Raw genomic sequence first — 20,281 nt, 5'->3', positions numbered from 1 at the left:
ACAAAAACTTTCAAACATTTTAAAACTAAATCAATTATGTCACTCAGAAGTACGTTATCTTTTTTTAAGAATCTTGGTTGCTTCGTGTTTCTAAGCGCTGTGTGGTGTATCCGTGATACATTTTTGTAATAGTATCGCCTCAAGTTCCAAGAACTGCTAGGCAGCATATCAGTGTTATTATTAGAAAATAAATTAACATGGACAAGGAGGAGAGATCTTGCAACACATAATTAGGAATGTTTATTGTTGCTGAGGATGATTTCATTCCACGCTTTGTTTGTGAAACACAACAGATAAGAGCTCCAGTATGAACATTATTTAATTTAAACAAATCTCTCGCCTCTCGCTCATGTCTATCAAGTAAGGCAATATATCTTGTTGTGATTCCCTATCATCGGGTTTCGTCAATCGATATCCTTCAAGATATACTGAAAGATGGTTGTTTAAAAAACGATTTGGCTTTCCTATTAGCAAATCTAAGCTTTTTGTGTGACACCATAAAAAAAACTCGAAACATCCAAAAACCTGTTGTCTGAAACAGTTAGGGAGGTGCGTGCCATGGAAATTAAACTAGACTCGCTACCAGGTTCAGAAGCACAATTACTAAGGGACAAATTCCAGAATGTGTTTGGGAAAAAGTGGATATAAAAAATGTGTAAAGTTGCTCAAGTATTGGAGGGTGTGCCTGTAGGTGAAATTGACGGTGTTTGTGTTTGTGACATTCCTATCTTTAAATATGCACGTCTGACGTCCTGTGATGTGGAAAGATCGTTTTCACAGTATAAGTCGTTGTTCAGAGATAATCGGCATGCAGTTGTGATGGAGAATTTGGAGATGACCTTTGTTGTTCACTGCAATTCTCGGCCAACTACTAGCACTCTATAGTGGTTGGTGAGTACCTAGTGACATTCTTTTTTTCCAGCTAAGTAAGATATTTTTGTCATATTTAAAAAATATATATATATATATATATATTTTTTATTTTTAGCAAATATTTTCGTATTTTTTAGCACATAAAAAATAAACATATTTAAATTTTTTAGCACATAAAAATCCGCTCCCTAATGATTATGATCAATGGAGCAGTGGTGGAATTTCGGTAGGGGAAACAGTGTCCCATGAAAACCTACTACCAAACATTGTCTTGTCCACCAGTTGAAAATACTGGGATTTGAACCCGGGATATCAGTGTGGAAAGCTGACACCCTAGCCATTCAGCTAACTGTGATAGGACAATTTATGAATTGATTCATATTACAAAAAAATATATATATATAAATATATATGTAGTGACACATTACCAATCAACAATAAATTTTATGTTGTTAATTATACTAATATCAATTTCGCTCAGCTCCACTTGACATGTTTTCTTTAATTCGTGCCTAATATAACTGAGTCACTGTTATGTAGATATATTATTGTCTGTACTGTCTGTTAAGTAGCACATCCAAGTCTGTTATTTTACACCGATTATAAACTGAAGCTAAAGATTTGATCCCATTTTCGACAGTTCTCAAATTCCACTGCAGTATTACTAATTAACAGATTGTCAATATTCAATTCAAATAAACAGAACCAAACAGACGCTGCAGACCCCAACAGCTACGCAATAAAATATTTTACTCTTCAACACAGAAGAAACTTTTATAAGTTTAATTCCCTTACATGCCCACCAGTATGCATTATGTTGCAATGAATACTCTTAATAATGTAAATGATTTTATAGTTCCACCCTTTGCAAGGTGGAAAGTATGGACCAAGTGCTTCCGAATGATTTGACAAAGTTGGTGTCCAGCGCTGTAATGTTCCCTGACATGACTGCAATTTCATCAGTTCCTGCAAGAAAAATCCAAGTCTTACGTCACGTGTATTACACATTATTTAGGACAAATGTAACCGTTTGATAAGAACAGTCTGCGTTTCGAGAGAGAAGTTTAACAACGAGACTTAATTATTGTTGTAGCAAAAATATATAATTTTTTTTGCTGGCTACGGACTGGAAGGTCCGGGGTTCGATCCCAGGTGGTGACAGGATTTTTTCTCGTTGCCAAACTTTCAGAACGGCCCCAAGGTTCACTCAGCCTCCTATAAAATTGAGTACCGGGTCTTTCCCGGGGGTAAAAGGCGGTCAGAGCGTGGTGCCGACCACACCACCTCATTCTAGTGCCGAGGTCATGGAAAGCATGGGGCTCTACCTCCATGCCCCCCAAGTGCCTTCATGGCATGTTACGGGGATACCTTTACCTTTTACCTTTAATCCAATGCCACCAGGTTGTCTTTTCGACATTTCTGGTCTTCTCTCCTGGCCGTGGCTTAGTTGTAACCCACTTCTGAGGTTGGGGCGCCTGGAAGGTGGAGTTACATTACCCCGATGATGTGATAGGATGATTATGATAATGTGGTGCCAGGAGAGGTCTTAAATCTAAACTTAACCTAAATTCCAGACCATGGACGAACACAGGAATAATCCCCTGTGCTCAACCGGAAATCGTACCCAGGACCTCATGAACTATAGCCAGAAGCTCTGACCACTAGACCATGAGGCTGGTCCTATAAAATATTCTACACAGAGTTTCATCACCTTTTCCTCCACAAGAAAATCACTAGTTGTTATTATATTGTTATTAATAAAAAGAAATGTGTGTCGCAATATCGTGGGCTTTCAGTAAAGTGTGTCGTCAGTCAAAAAAGGTTAGGAACCACTGCCATAAGCCAAAGCGTTCTCACTCCAAGATCATCAGCAATGTCGTCTCTTCATAGTCACTGTGAGTCAAACACGTGACAAGAGTGCTTCCGCTATTTATGAATCGTGATTCTAACAGCCTTGTGAAATAATGAATTGTTATAGGCCCTATAAATGAAATGAGATCAATACCGAAACATCTTTGCAAATTATTCATCTCGTTACAACATTTGAATTTCCAATACCAAACACATCACAATGACAGCTATGTGCACCTGTGGGATTTTGAAATGTATTGTAGCAAAAATATAATCAGAATGATACAGCAATGAAATGTGTACAAAAATATCTCGAGTACAATCCACACAATTGAATTAAATGTGTAGAAATTTGGATTTTTATGTGGTAAACTGAAACTTATCGAAACATCTTCAGTACAGAATTTTTAAGTGTTTATTGCTGGAATTGTCTTCAAGTGGCCCGAAATGAACATTCTTCATACAACTGTTACTGAAAATTATATACAATAACTGTATGTATGTATGTATATTATAATCTTTTCTAACATTATTTTTGTTTTTCTATTAATTTGCTTTTAAAACTGACATGAATGTTAAAAGTGTATTTCAAATCAATCAAACTCCTGTATCTCCTCATGAGGAGCATAGGTCATTCACAAAGTGCCTCCATCGGACCCTATTTTTAGCCAACTTCTTCACTTCGCTCCATGTTTTCCCCTCCCTAGCAATTTCCTCCAAAACTGTTCTCTTCCATGTATTTTTTGGCCTTGCTCTTGTTCTACTACCCTGGGGGTTCCAATCCAAAGCCATTCTTTCTACTGCTCCATCTTCTTTCCTGATTGTGTGCCCTATCCAATTCCACTTTCGTCTTTTGATTTCTATTGTGATTTCTTTCTGATTTGTTATCTTCCATAGTTCTGAGTTTGTGATTATATCTGGCCATCTAATTTTTTTAATTCTTCGTAAACATCTATCAACAAATGTTTGCAGTTTATTTTGTATAATTTTACTTGTTTTCCATGTCTCACAGCTATATAATAAGACTGATTTCACATTACTGTTAAAGATTTTAATTTTTGTAGATCTAGATATAATATAATATTTCCATATTGGGTACAACTGGACAAATGTACTATTTGCATTTTTTATTCGGTTCTTTACATCCTCAAAGGCTCCACCATCCTTGTCAATTATAAAAGTGTATTTAGTGGTTTATAAACAGATTCTAATATGACCTGCTGCCAGGAAGTCAAGAGGAAGATAGCAATGGCGAAGGAAACTTTTAATAGGTGCATTTTCTGCAGATCTCTTCAAAAAGAATTAAGGAAGAGTCTAGGGAAGTCCTTTGTGTGGAGTGTGGCATTGTATGGGGGCAGAACCATGGACATTACGACGAAGTTAAGAGAAGCGAATAGAAGCATTTGAAATGTGGATATGGAGAAGGATGGAGGGTGTGAAGTGGACAGACAGAATAAGAAATGAAGCTGTGTAGGAAAGAGTGGGTGAAGAAAGAATGATGCTGGAACTGATTACGAAGAGAAAAACGAATCTGACTGAGAAGAAACTGCCTACTGAAGGATGAATTGGAATGAATGGTAAACGAGAGAAGAGTTTGGGGCAGAAGTACATATCAGATAATAGACGGCATTAAGATATATGGATCATATGCTCAGACTAAGAAGAAGGCAGAAAATAGGAAAGACTGGAGAAGGGCAGCACTGCTAAATCTGATCTGTGAAAAGATTTATTAAATCTACATACTTAGACTTCAACAAACAAAATTTGATAACACAATCTCAAGGGAAAAAATGGAACTCTCTGCATCATAATCCACAGTTAATTCCCGATTTACCACGAAAATCGTCTGTAGCTGCATTTAGATTGGCAACAGGCCATGACTGTTTGGCCAAACACCTGCATAGAATTTTATTGGAATATATCAGTCTTCTAACTCCCATTGTGCAACTCAAACCAAGAAATGAATTCGGAACACCTCAAAATCTGTGCCTCAGTGGTTGACCATGATAATATCTTTGAAAAATACTGGAGTACAAGAGGTCAAATGACTTTATTGTCAAATGCCTGACATTAAAAACAACATATTCCCATATGATATGTTCTTTTTTGCACGATCGTGCTTTCTGTTGTATTTACAGCTATTGTTGTTAGAAATTGAAGGTTACAATCCTCACACAGAAACCATAGAACATAACATAAAACTATACCTACTGAAATAGACCCATTACAGTACACTTATTGTTACTTAGTTACCATTACAGTGCAGTTTTGCGATGACTTTGAAATAATATTTCTCTAAATTTTCAATACAAAATATATTGTATTTACAATTTTAAAAATATGATCGTGCAAAAAATGTTGTACTGTACAATACATATTTGTAAAGTGCCTTACAAAATCTCTGAAAATGAAAAAACTTGCTCTGCTAGATTTTTTAAAAAGCACTTCCCAACCTTGTATCGTAATATACTATTATTCTTTAGCAGAGCATAGGGCCTTGATGAAGCAGCACCAGTGTGCCAGAACCTTAAGTTCTCCAAAGGTACTCCCCTCTTGTTTCGCCTCTTCTTCCATGCTGAGTTTCCATGACTACTGTGGTCTTCCTCTATTTTCATTTTATACACATCCTAAAATTTCGGTAGCAACTAATTTCTAAACTAATAGATATTATGGTCAATCTCTTACATTATGTCCGAAGTATAAATAAAGAAATATTGTGTGATGTGTAGATATTTCATCGGATTCAAATTTAAAATAACCAGAAAGTGAAAAGCAGGAGTAACAACAAATGTATTTAAATAAGACATTGCCTGACACATGACAGAGCAGGATTTTTTTTTTATTCCTTCACTCATTAGAAATTAGGGAAGCATTATAGTCAAAGTGAAAACGTGTCTTCTTAGAAACCCATTCTATTCTGTGCAAGAATATTTTGAATCAGAAAATCAAGGTGTAGATATTTTTTAGGTTTCTTTCTCTGAATTGTATTATTATTTTGTAATATATTAGGAAATTCTCATAAATTGTTAAGTTAATTCTTGTTTTATTGTATATAAACGGAGCAAATCAAATAATATTTGTGATCAGTGTGTTACAATTTTCATCTAGATATTAGCCTATTTTTGATAATCTTGACTCTCAATTGTAAACTCTAAGGAGTATTTGTGATCATTTTGTTTTATGTTTAGTGTTGTAATAGAATAATTTTCATTTTTGCACGATAATTTCACACGTGTATTTGAAAATGTCATTAGCTTTTAATATAACGACAGCTAATAAATACTATACTATACTATACTATACTACTATTAGAAACACGTACCGGTATTACCTCTTGTAAAATTTACCACAACAAATGAAACTGCAAAATCCAGTCTATGTTTATTTCGAGTTTCAGGACTCACCTTAGCTACTTGGCTTTGCATTTGCTTTCATCAGGGAATGCTTCACGTGCTGGAATTAAGCTCAGCATCATGACATGGCGTGTGTAAGCTCTACTGCTGCGGAACAAAGTGTCAGTCCCATGTATCCGATCTAATACTCCCAGCACCCCGAAGCACTGGTTAAACCTGTGAAGGACAGTAACAAATTAATGTTACGAATAAAAATTAAACAAGTATTGACAAGTAATTATTATTCTGTAGTAAGTATTTACGAATATCAGCACAGCAACCAACTATAAAGCTCTTCTTATATAAGAAATCTGAGAATTAATGGCAACTTCTTAAAATGATGTCAAGAAAATATACATGCAAACAACATTTGGAACAAGTCTAGTTTTTCAGGTAAAGTTCCCTGTGAAGCACACTTGCATAATATATACGTTACTGTAGGTACGTTAACAGAAAAGCACAATTCCAAGTCACACAGAGTTTGCGTGCACTCGATGTGGGTCTCTGGCATCTTGTTAGCACACTTGAGTTGTGTGGATATAAGTGGAAAAATTGAGACAGTGTCGGGTGGAGTTCCTGGGTAGCTCAGTTGGTGGAGTGCTGGTACGTTCAACCAGAGGTCCCGGGATCAATACCTGGCCCCAGAACAATTTTTCCCTTGAAATTATTCAACATTTGGAACAGTTTCTGTTATCAAATTAGTGTGTATATTAAGATTAGGTTCTATTGTGCTATTATTCTTATTTATTTTGATATTAGCAGTTCTTTGTTACAAATTCACTTTGTGTGTGCTGCATACAAGAGGAAGTTGGCTCAAGAAGGAATGCATAATCTTAACTAGCATAATAAAAAAAATTTGTGGAAGGAGCATTTTCGTAATATTGTGTTTCATTTTAATGATGTACGAGATTATGATAAAAACTAGGCATTTTTTAAACCATACAAATATATTTTACACTAGACTGTAATCCCGAAGATACAGTACTTATTTCAAGATTCCTGCCACGGTTTGAAGTCCACTTCGTCAATAATCTTTTCTATCTACGAACTGCCAATTATCTGAGACAATGAAGACAACTGAGGAGGTTGGAAATAGCATTCTAGTCGAAGCGAAAGAATGCGAAACTAATATGCCACTCAAAATGCAACATACATGCATGCTGCTGATGTACTGTGAAACACACTTAAGGAATTAGCTACAGCTTACAGCAGTAAAATTTTGGAAATATTAAAATATGTTGTTGTTTTCTAATGCCAGGCGTTTGACAATAAAGTCATTTGACTTCTTGCACTCCAATATTTTTCAAAGATATTATCATGACCAGCCACTGAAGCACAGATTTTGAGGTGTTCCGAATCCATTTCTTGGTTTGAGTTGCACAATGGACAGTTAGGGGACTGATATATTCCAATTCTATGCAGGTGTTTGGCCAAACAATCATGACCTGTTGCCAATCTAAATGCAGCTACAGACGATTTGCGTGGTAAATCGGGAATTAACTGTGGATTTTGATGCAGAGAGTTCCATTTTTTCCCTTGGGATTGTGTTATCAAATTTTGTTTGTTGAAGTCTAAGTATGTAGATTTAATAAATCTTTTCACAGAGTAATATGTAGATTTAGTAACAGGTCTGTAAGTAACAGTGCTGCCCTTCTTTGCTAAAGCATCCGCATTCTCGTTTCCCAGGATTCCACAATGGGATGGTATCCATTGGAATACAATTCTTTTATTGAGTGATATTAATTGAGAGAGTATTTTATTTATTTCTGCTGTTTGAGATGAAGGTGTGTGTTTAGAGACTATTGGTAGAATAGCTGCTTTAGAGTCTGACAATATAACTGCATTCTTAAATTTATTGATGTGGCATAGAAGATTCCTGAGACTTTCACTTATTGCAATGATTTCTCCATCAAAACTTGTTGTTCCATATCCAAGAGATCTATAAAGTGAGAAGAGACAGCACGTAACACCGGCACCTTGTTCTCTGGAGATCAAGGATCCATCGGTGTACAAATGAAGCCAGTTTTGTGGAGGGTACCTAATATTAACTGTCTCTAAAGACAATTTTTTCAGTATTTCAGTGTTTACTTCTGATTTCAGTATTTCTTCTGTTAAATTTAGATTATATTCTATATTTAATAGAGTTAAAGGGTTTGGTTTAATTTGTAAGTTTTCTTTTAAATTCGGGATATTGATTTTCTGTTTTAATTCTTGAACAATGGATATGAAACTTTTTTGAGTTTTCAATCTACAGAGAGGACTGTATGAATGCCAATTGTTACCTGGTAATCTGATAAGTTTTTTATATTGAATCAGTGCTTTTTCTTCTATTGTCATTTTGATGCTGTTAATATTAGTGAGGAATCTCATAGAATCTATTGGAGTTGTTTTGATTCCACCAGTAATGAGTCTGAGAGCTTGGTTTTGAACATATTCTATTTCGTTTATGAAAGGTGAAGTAATTAAAATTTCTCCGCAGTATGTCAGCACTGGCTGTATAAACATTTGGAAATATTAAAATATTCAATATCTTGCACAATAATGAAAATTAGTATGTGTAAAACACTGTCCTTCTGCTATATGAAAACAATATTTTTACGATTTAAAAAAAATTATTTACATTTTTTTTTTTTTTTCAAAATTCAGTTCACTGTGTAGTGATTAAGTGTTTTCCATATAACTAAAAAACTATCCAAAATTCTGTGATGAAATTTTTTGTGTGTATTTATGCATTGCATATCTACAATATGATGCAAGATCACTTCTGTACCTTTGATAGATTGCCTGATAAAAATAAATTAATTTAAAAAAATGGTCAAATATCAGTATTTTCTTATAACACAAAATAAAAAAAAAAATATTATTTATTAAGGAATGTAGTTGAAAGAGCATGATACTGTAAACATGAGTTTCAGCAATAAAATAAAAGAGAGAGAACATGAAAACGTTAACAAGTTTATAAGTTACGAGGGAAATGCTTCATCACTACACAGTGAAGTGCCATCATTGAATTTTGAAAAGAAAATATAAATAATTTTTTTTCAAATCGTAAAAATATATTTTTTCATATAGCAGAAGAACAGTGTTTTACACATACCAATTTTCATTATTGTACAAGATGCAGTAACAGAGGAAAAAAAATGTTGAATATTTCCAAAAATTGTACTGCTGTAAGCTGTACCTAACTCCTTAACACAGCACAGAACACACTCAGTCCCCAAAAAATGAAGATAAAGCTCCACTTTCCTACCGAGAATGAAATCAACTGGAGCCACAATGGTGGACTAAAGAAACTCATCATCTCTAACTTTTGTGGTAGATATGGAGACAATAACAACAAAAAGCAACAACACATTAAGTTGTTCCTCTTCACAGCATTCAATATAACACAAATGAAGTTAGTAGGAAAAACCAGTAATCAGGTTAAATTTACTTAACTCTTGTGTATAAATCGACATAGGGATGCTTTAGCAAAGAAGGGCAGCACTGCTACTTACAGACCTGTTATTAAATCTACGTATTACTTTGTGAAGAGATTTATTAAATCTACATACTTAGACTTCAACAAACAAAATTTGATAACACAATCTCAAGGGAAAAAATGGAACTCTCTGCATCAAAATCCACAGTTAATTCCAGATTTACCACGAAAATCGTCTGTAGCTGCTTTTAGATTGGCAACAGGCCATGATTGTTTGGCCAAACATCTGCATAGAATTGGAATATATCAGTCCCCTAACTGCCCATTGTGCAACTCAAACCAAGAAATGGATTCGGAACACCTCAAAATCTGTGCTTCAGTGGCTGGCCATGATAATATATTTGAAAAATATTGGAGTGCAAGAGGTCAAATGACTTTATTGTCAAACGCCTGGCATTAGAAAACAACAACAACAACAAATATTAGATCATGTGATTTTTTTATTCACTTACTTTAAGTGATGGAAATCATGGGCTTCTGGGGAAGGGAAAAACGGCAAATGGTAGCCTGAGTGGGCATTCAGAGTAGACAGAATGGCTAGTGAGAACCACAGCCACGCCGTTGCCACATGTGATCCCATCAAGAATACTCCGAGGAATGGAGGTAGCAGATTCGAAAATATGTGTTCCACTGGGTGACAGTAGATAGCCGTCACTGCAATTGGAGCCGTCCACTCATGATGTCTCTTATGAATGAAACGGTAGAGGTGACGACTGTGAAGCAACCTAAAACAAAGAAAAGTTTCAAGGGAAATAAAAATATGTATCAATAAAAATCTTTCAGTATAATAATCTCGGCATTAATAAAACAATTTAATATGGGCGCACAGGCACCACTGTCATAGGAGCAAAAGAAGAAGAAAAGTAAATTAATTGTTTTTAGTTGTAAAAGGCATTTAGAACGAATAATAATAATAATAATAATAATAATAATAATAATAATAATAATAATAATAATAATAATAATAATAATAATAGTAATAATAATAATAACAACTATAATAAAATAATAATAATAATAATAATAATAATAACAACAATAATAATAATAACAGTAGTAGTAGTAGTAGTAGTAGTAGTAGTAGTAGTAGTAGTAATAATCATAATAGAGGTGATGGTGATGATGATGATGATGATGATGATGATGATGATGATGATGATGATGATGAGGATGATGATAATAACAACAATAACGTCCTAAAAAAGTAATAAGACTCCTAACGAATTGAAACAAATTACATTGGAAACTATTCACAATCTATACTCTGAACTACAATGACTACATATTTATACAGATGGATCCAGACTGGAAGTGGAGAATGAAACTGAAATTTACTCAAAATTATTTAGCTTCTTCAATTTCAGTGTAATGAGGCACAATCAGTCCTTACCTGTGAGAATAATAGAAACCAATTTCCTCTAGCAGAATGTGAATAGCCATCTCCGCAAGCACCCAGTGGAAGGTAGGCAATTCTCGCAGAGGAGGAAAACCTCTCCATTTCATCAATAAGAAACTCAGATATGAGACCGGCAAACCGACCACTATTTGGTTGAAGAAGACCCAACCTATTACCTATAAAACATTATAACATTCTGTAAGTTGTCATTCTTGTCTCGTAAAGATTTTAATTCCTGCTTTTTTTGTTATTTATAATGCAATGCACAACTCGTAACTTTTAGTACACACATTGCAACATAGGAACATTAAATCCAGATGTTTGAGATGGACAGAGCATGCAGCATGTATGGGTGAATCCAGAAATGATATAGAGGGAAAAAAGACCTTTGGGGAGGCCGAGATGTAGATGGAATGATAATATTAAAATGGATTTGATGAAGGTGGGATATGATACCAAAGGCTGAATTAATCTGACTCAGGATAGGGACCAATGGCGGGTTTATTTGGGAGCAGAAATGAACCTCCAAGTTCCTTAAAAGCTATTTGTAAGTATTATTATTATTATTATTATTATTATTATTATTATTATTATTATTATTATTATTATTATTATTATTATACATATAGAAGCGGTAGTTATGGATACAGGTAATCATAATGAATTGTGTAAAGTGTTACTGAAGCAAGGAAAAATAGGAGTTGATAATGTAAAAAAAAAAAAAAAACCATGTAAACTGCAATAATTATCAACAAGTATAATATAATAAATATGTCAGTATTTTTACATACGTAGCCAGTGGGATGAGACAAAATTTTACGATCTTCATTTAATAACATGTGATTATTATACAGGGCTTTCATTTCAGAACTTCCCAATCTAAACAACCATTTATTTAAATTGAATTCAATTTAAACAAAAAACACTTCAATTTAGATATTGAGAGGGAAGTCTGAAACCAGGGTTAATTACATTTTAGATTCCATCCCCCACCCCCCAGTCGCCCCCCACTTTGAGATTTCAGATAACACCCCTATATTTTTATATTTAAATATGAAAGAGTATTCAATTGTTTATACATCTCATTCGCTTTCGCATCTTTTGTGTTCTATCATCGCCTGGCAACCTGGATTGTTATTATTGTTGATTAGAGCTCAAGAGAATAAAGCTACAAAAACTTATTGAGCATTTTATTTAATACTTGTGTTTGTGTATTAATAGTACATTTTGCAACCAGCTTATAATGGTAGTAATTAAGACGCGAGTATGTTTGTTTATGAAACGAGCGCAAGCGAGTTTCATAATTTTCATACGAGCGTCTTAATTACCATTATAGGCAAGTTTCATACGACTTTTTATGCTCGACCATATTTCTAACTTGAAATTATTCAGAAGTATTCATGTTATGGTTATGTGAGGAGTGAAACTGACCTGAATTGTGAGAGTGTGCAGACGCGAAATTATTGATTTTTTCCGAAACACGAATGTCATTGAGCTTGATATAATCTAGAGAATTACATGAACATTAGGCTTGATATAACCTGGAAATTGATTTAGAATTGAAAAACGAGATGACAAATTGAATTTATTTGAATATTATTTACAATTAACGCTAATTATTATAGTAGCAGAACGTAACCTTCTGCGACAGTATTGGATTTCCAGCCTCCGTGACTTTTCGCTAATTGTCTTTCGATTGCATATCTGAGAATAATCGATACTTGCGGTTTCATAATGGTACAATGGTGAATTTTCATTGGCTGAACAACTGAATTATAATGAATAGGTGTACTTTAATGAGGTGCATTAAAGGGCTACTACCAGGTGTATAATTACTACATTTCGGCATGGTCGAGCATAAATTATTTTAAAATGGTGTATACCCTCCAAGAGTCAACATAAATAATCCTTACTGATTAAATTTAGGAAATTACACAAAACACTCTGTGTTTTCATCCTACAATCAACTGATAATAACAAAAATAGTCCGTTAAATTGAGGTTTACTGTATTAAGTAACAGATTCGCATAATTCTAATTACAGCAGATATAAAACAGAAAAAGAACGAGATGGGCTAAAACTTAAAGATGGGTTAACAAATGCAATATCAACATTGCCGATTTATAGTGAAATGAAAAACTATACAGTAACTGCTAAGGGAAATTTCTATGTTAAATAAGACAATAAATAAAATAACGAGCAAATTGGGTTGGAAGTGTTCTCACAGAACTTTCAGTGCAGTTCCAATAACTGTGTAGAGTAAAGGGAGGAAGACAAGTGAACACAGGTCAACAGCGGATTGACAATACAATAGCCCACTGAAACCAAGCTGTTGGCGCCACTCCTGATTATGAATACAAACATTCTCAATATTATTACTCAGATGTTACATTAAAGAACACTAGAAAAAAAACATATACCCTCATCAAGCGTTTTGTATCAACTGGTTCATTAGTTCCTGGTTGAATCTTGTACTTCCGTAGAAATTCAGGTGAGTTGGTAACATCCATAAACGTGTAAATAGCACCAAATAACCAGTACACGGTCATTGTAAGTACAATTGTCCCTGTAAGAAAGAAGAACAAGGTTTTTAATAATATTAAGTATAATTTTAAATACAAATGAACACTAACACTCTTTCACGGATGTGCTATAACATGGATTCTTGTTTATATTTATATAAATGCTTTTTGCTAGCAATAAATTTACCTTTATCTTTATTTTCCCCAATAAACAGACATGAGTAATACTCTGCTTATGAATTATATATAATATTTAAATGTGTGTGCAGCAAGGTTTCATTTATCTCATAAGACACTATTAATTTAAAACTACTATATGACACTCATAAATGGTAATAATATTGCTGTATTTATAAAAATTCTTACCATAAACCCAGAAGGTTACTGGTTCCTCTCCCATTACATCAAGAAGTCTGTCCCATAGAGCCTGCCAGAAATCTCCAGAGGCACCCCAAAATCTCTGCAAATGCCTGAAATAAAGAATGACCAAGTTTGAATTTCATATGTTATTTTAAAATAAAAGTCGGTTGATATAGTACCAAATATATGTTGCAAGAAAGTGCAAAAGACATAAAAATGAACTTTCACATCTTCAAGTGATTGAAAGACAGGGGACGATAGCCAACAAATCCTAAAACATACTTGAAATCAGACGATGGCTTCTAAAAATGTTTTATAGAATGAGTTCCCTTATGAATGAATGAATGAATGAATGAAATTAATAAATTGAATGAATGAAATTAATGAATAAATAAATAAATGAGTAAATAAATAAATAAATAGTAAGTTAAATAAATAAGTACATAGTAAATAAATAAGTAACAAGCAAACAAATATACAAATAAATAGATAACCAAATAACTACATGAATAACGAAATAACTGTCTGAATAACTAATATAACTAACTAAATATCTAAATGAATAACTAAATAAATAAGTAGATAACTAAGTAACTAACTGAATAACTAAATAAATAAATGAATAACTAAACAACTAAATTAATAAAAAATAATTAAATGGATAACTAAATAATTAAAACAATAACTAAATAAATAAATTGATAACTGAATAAATAAATGTGTAACTAAATAAATAAATGGATAACTAAATAACTAAAAGAATAACTAAATAAATGAAAAACTAAATAAATGGATAACTAAATAAATACATGGATAACTAAATGGATAATTAATAAACAAATGGATAACTAAATAACTAAATGAATAATTAAATGACTAAATAAATAAGTGGATAACTAAATAACTAAATTAATAATTAAATAACTAAATAAATAAATTGATAAGTAAATAAATAAATGAATAACTACATAACTAAATGAATAATTAAATAACTAAATTAATTAATTAATAACTGAATAACTAAACGAATGATTAAATAGCCACATAAATAAATGGGTAATTAAATAAATAAATAAATAAATGGGTAACTAAATAACTAAAAAAAATAACTAAGTACCTATCTAACTAATTAAATAAATGGATAACAAAATAAATAAATGGGTAACTAAATAATTAAGTGAATAACTAAATAAATAAATGGATAACTAAATAACTAAATAAATCACCAAGTAACTAATAATAAATAACTAAATACCTAAATGAATAAATACATAATTGAATAAATATATAAATGAAAATTAAACTAACAACTAACTGAATAATTAATTATATCACTCAATAACTAAAAACTAACTAACTATATAGTACCTCCAGAATATTGTACGAAATGGATATATAAAAATTGGAAATTTATCTTTTGAAGAAGTGGAGAAGTTCAAATATCTGGGAGCAACAGTAACAAATATAAATGACACTCGGGAGGAAATTAAACACAGAATAAATATGGGAAATGCCTGTTATTAATTCGGTTGAGAAACTTTTATCATCCAGTCTGCTGTCGAAAAATCTGAAAGTTAGAATTTATAAAACAGTTATATTACCGGTTGTTCTGTATGGTTGTGAAACTTGGACTCTCACTTTAAGAGAGGAACAGAGACTACAGATGTTTGAGAATAAGATTCTTAGGAAAATATTTGGGGCTAAGATGGATGAAGTTACAGGAGAATGGAGAAAGTTACACAACACAGAACTGCACGCATTGTATTCGTCACCTGACATAATTAGGAACATTAAATCCATACGTTTGAGATGGGCAGGGCATGTAGCACGTATGGGCGAATCCAGAAATGCATATAGAGTGTTAGTTGGGAGGCCGGAGGGAAAGAGACCTTTAGGGAGGCCGAGACGTAGATGGGAAGATATTAAAATGGATTTGAGGGAGGTGGGATATGATAACAAAGAATGGATTAATTTTGCTCAGGATAGGGACCAATGGCAGGCTTATGTGAGGGCGGCAATGAACTTCCGGGTTCCTTAAAAGCCAGTAAGTAAGTAAGTAAGTAAGTAACTATATACCTAAATGAATAACTAAATAAATATATAAATAACAAAATAAATACATAACTAAATAAATAAACAAAGAAATAAATAAATAAGCAAATAAAGAAACATAGGAATAAACAAACAAATAAATAAATAAATAAATAAATAGAGGGTTTTTCAAAAGGAAGAGGTAACATTATTTGAACGTATTTTCTTCATTTTCCACACAATCCTTAAAACTTCTGGCACTGACATAATTAGCCTATACAAGAAATGTAATTGTTTGCATCATCACCCATTGCCATAACTTCATCGTAGATATTGTATTTGTCCAACATTTTGTTCTTGTAAAAGTACAGCAGCTCTGAGTTTGTTTTCTGGAATATCTGCAACAGTGTGTGCGATGGAGTCCTTCACTCATTAATTGTCGTAGGTTTGCTCAAAAACACTCTTTGCTTCAAATAGCCCCACAACCAATAATGTGCTGGTTAATATCTTGCGATCTTGCAGGCCAAGTTACAGGAAAGTGTCTATTGATAACACGACCATCAGAAACAAACCCTTGTCATGGTGATGCAAAAAATCCCATTTCTTATGTAATAAGTCAGTGCCAGAATTTTTTAGATTGTGCAGAAAATGAAGAAATGAGCAATTAAAGTCACCTCTTACTTTTCAAAAACCCTTTGAAATAAACCAATCCTAGCAATTCCTGCCCATAGAACATCCCACTATTCATCCTCTTTTACTGTCTCAGTCCCCCATGAATGGAATTCTCTACCTCAGGAGACTAGGGGTTGCCAGACAATAAACGAGAAGAGAAGGCCGAATGGCCTTAACTCTGCCAGTTAAAATAAACCATTATTATTATTATTATTATTATTATTATTATTATTATTATTATTATATCACACATCCCCAACAGTACTGTTAATCCATTGTTACAATCCTTAGTTACTATCTTCACTACATCCACATGTCCTTTTTCAGTACAAAAACAATTTTACGTAAAATGTAATGAAAGAAACCTGGCCTACTGATGTAACATTGGATATGGTGCTCGGCTTAAGTTACAATAGGAGTCTGTCATGAATGAAGTGAAAGCAGGCAATAGTGGGAGTTACACCTAGGGCAAGGATGTTCGTCAATTGTTAATTCTATATTCTGTGCTATCTTAGCGGTGATCAGGAATCGTGATGACTTCCATTACAGAAATCCCACCATGTGTTCATTTCATGTCAGGCGAAATGTCTACTGGGAGAGGGGCTTAAGAGTTAAAACACAAACTGGGGTATGAAAGAGTTTTTCAATGCGTATCCATATAAACGTAATTTCAAGTTATAAACATTCATTTCTCTACTACTTTAATCTCTTCTGGTCTTCGTAAAAAAAAAATAAAGGGACCATCGTCAGGAACTATTTCACAATCCTACTTGTAATGATTTTGATTCATTTTCCTTACCATGTCAATGTATTTCTGAAAGCAGCAAATCCAATTAGGGCTGAGCTGATTACAAAGAGCACACTTCGAAGAGATGACAGCAAGGTTGGCTGCTGTACTCCAGACGCATCATGAGCTGTCTTCTTATCAACTGCAGGAAGTGCATTTGCTGACTGAAATTCCGTCATATTTGGTCCTGTAAAGAACAAAGTAGGTAATTATTATTATTATTATTATTATTATTATTATTATTATTGTTGTTGTTGTTAAAAAAAATAAAAATTTCTCAGTCGCGAAACTGGAGAACTCCGAAAAAAAACCTCAACTGCGACCTTGTCACTACAAGTATCTATCACTACAGATTTTTCAATGAAAAATCCCAGTTCTGACTGGGACTCAAACCCGGAACCCTGCCTGCGTGACAGGCTGAAGGTATAGATTTTTTTTTTATTTTATTGGGTTATTTTACGACGCTGTATCAACATCTAGGTTATTTAGCGTCTGAATGAAATGAAGGTGATAATGCCGGTGAAATGAGTCTGGGGTCCAGCACCGAAAGTTACCCAGCATTAGCTCGTATTGGGTTGAGGGAAAACGCCGGAAAAAACCTCAACCAGGTAACTTGCCCCGACCGGGATTCGAACCCGGGCCACCTGGTTTCACGGCCAGACGCGCTGACCGTTAGGTATAGATATCTCTGTTACCAGAGCCATTTTTAAATATTAGACTTAACCTCCCTCTATAAGTAATAAAATTTCTTTGGTCCAAAGGGGTTATGAGTTTTTTTTTTGTTTCACGTCGATTGTCCATTCTCTACCTTTCCCAGTACAACATAAAAAGAAAACAATTTGTTTCACGTCGATTGTCCATTCTCTCTACCTTTCCCAGTACAACATAAAAAGAAAACAATCTGAATGTGCAACGTGACTATGATGGCAACAGTAGGCTAAAGATAGAAGATACAAGAAGTGGGTATCCTTGATTAGTTTTCTGGAGTATCCTACTACTTTTCTACGTCTTTGCAATTAAAATAGGTAATTTTACTTTTCAGGCAATTACAATGTTATTTTATTACAGAAAATAAAAGTATTAGTCAGAGATAAAACCTGAAACTTTTATGACATGGGAATTAAACCTTTGGACGACGTAAACCAATTAAAAAATATATATAAAAAAGTGACTGCAAGTGGAAATATTGTATCAAATTAGAAAATATTTACATAATTATATAGAATTTCAATAATACATTATTTTCGCAACAGTTTTTCTAGGGCGCCCACAGGGGATAGCCAGTGGTAGCAATTGATTTTATTTTTACGGGTTTTCTTTATTTTCCTCTGCGTGCACGATACATATTTTCTCAAACTCTCGTTAAACAATTCAACAAAAAATGAGTGATTTAAACTACGAATGTATGCGCAAGGTAATTTATATTTCAGAACTGGCTATTTTTCATGTTCAATTTTCTCTCTCCTCGTCTATCCATTTCCTATAATATTCTAACCATCTTGCTACCAATGAGATTGGATCCTACGGGCGTCCTTGCAGTTTTTCAAAACACCATTTAGAACACAATGTTACGTTTTGAATGGGAAGCAGAAATGGCGACATATAACTACGTCGCAACACTCCTGATTAAGTAGTTTATAATTTGCGACTGAAGCTGAACATCAATACTACGGTCAGGAAAATATCTCTATGCGGGTGGATGTCACTCTAATTTTAACGCGTCATAGCAAAGAGAGATGAATTCAGCAGATGACCCAGGAAAGAAGAAAGTTCCCTTTCCTCTGGAGCTTCTCGAAACAGTGCATTTATGCCCACTGGGTCATTTTCGACCCACCCAGAAATTTTAGTTTCATTTAATTATTAAAGATCTTTTTTCTTTTATTGTTGACGAGATTGTTATTAACACTACTGCGTATCATTTCTTTCTTCCCGCGCAATTTTCTCTTTAGATGAGCATTGTTGTGGCTAACATTATCACACGTTGCATTTGGCGCTACAGATGATCCCAAATAATTCAAGATCGGTAATAAATCATTACACATTTTGTTGAAATTAGTACACCACATTTTCAGCTAAGGCGTGGCAGACTATAATTCTGTGGCCGGGAGGAAAAAGGTCTTACGTCAATTTTTTTGTGAAAATGAGATTTTTATATATTCTGAAAGCAGAAACAATTCTCTACAATCTGGTAAAACGGCTAAAGTCAAATAAGACTCCTGACTGGATTTATAGACCGTTACCAAATGTCCTAAGTACTTTTTGAATCGATCATACACAGAATAAAGGGCTTAAGAATATTTAATACTTTATTTCTTACAAACCATCATATGTTTACTTTCCATGCTTCCCTATTAAAAAGGTCTAACTTGTATTTTAGCCATTTTATCACATACTGATGCCCTTTCCTTTTAAAACTTTAAGCACCAGGATAGACAGTCCTATAATTGTTTAAGACCCATTTTGCATTCCTAATAATTTACATTTCTCATTTATTTTGACATGAAAAAGGTCTTATGTTTAAATAGTCCCTTCTACTCAGTCTGGCTTCTAGTCTTAAAAGGGCTTAAGTGCGGCTACTTTTGGAAATAATCAAGAAATTTGTTAAATGAGCAACATTACCTATTTTAGAAGAAATATAAACCAATACTATCCAGGAAAAAACTCTTAAATAAAAAGCTCTATAATTGACACCAATTTCAGTCTTTCTCCTGCTCTCCTGAAAAGTATAAAATTTTTACTCAAGATCTTTTTCCTCCCGGCCACAGAATTATGTCTCGAGGTTAGAAATAATTACACGGTGTTTTCTGCAATGCAGGGAGACTGATAACAGAAGTGGATCGTTTTCGACCCAGCATGTATTGCCGTGTGTCACATTCTTCACATATATCTAAAATCTTACTTATTATCTTTACTGTT

General features: G+C 33.5%; 1 protein-coding gene across 2 annotated transcripts in view; it reads right to left on the bottom strand.

Moving 5' to 3' along the window:
• Nucleotides 1-799: 799 nt before the first annotated feature.
• The window catches only part of LOC138697595 (fatty acid hydroxylase domain-containing protein 2), an 85,898-nt gene continuing 66,416 nt past the window's right edge, over nucleotides 800-20,281 (bottom strand). For both annotated transcript variants that reach the window (XM_069822970.1, XM_069822969.1), the window contains exons 2-8: nucleotides 17,378-17,552; nucleotides 13,882-13,985; nucleotides 13,414-13,559; nucleotides 10,988-11,169; nucleotides 10,050-10,322; nucleotides 6,129-6,293; nucleotides 800-1,839 (exon numbers count right to left, since the gene is read on the bottom strand). In XM_069822970.1, coding sequence (XP_069679071.1) covers nucleotides 6,134-6,293; nucleotides 10,050-10,322; nucleotides 10,988-11,169; nucleotides 13,414-13,559; nucleotides 13,882-13,985; nucleotides 17,378-17,544 — 1,032 coding nt within the window. In that variant the 5' untranslated portion in view covers nucleotides 17,545-17,552 and the 3' untranslated portion in view covers nucleotides 800-1,839; nucleotides 6,129-6,133. The remainder of the gene's footprint in view (nucleotides 1,840-6,128; nucleotides 6,294-10,049; nucleotides 10,323-10,987; nucleotides 11,170-13,413; nucleotides 13,560-13,881; nucleotides 13,986-17,377; nucleotides 17,553-20,281) is intronic.

This window comes from Periplaneta americana, chromosome 4 (genome assembly GCF_040183065.1).
Source record: "Periplaneta americana isolate PAMFEO1 chromosome 4, P.americana_PAMFEO1_priV1, whole genome shotgun sequence".
Lineage (NCBI taxonomy): Eukaryota > Metazoa > Arthropoda > Insecta > Blattodea > Blattidae > Periplaneta > Periplaneta americana.
The sequence above is the reverse complement of the archived record's forward strand: the minus strand, read 5'-3'. Positions and strand labels throughout refer to the sequence as shown.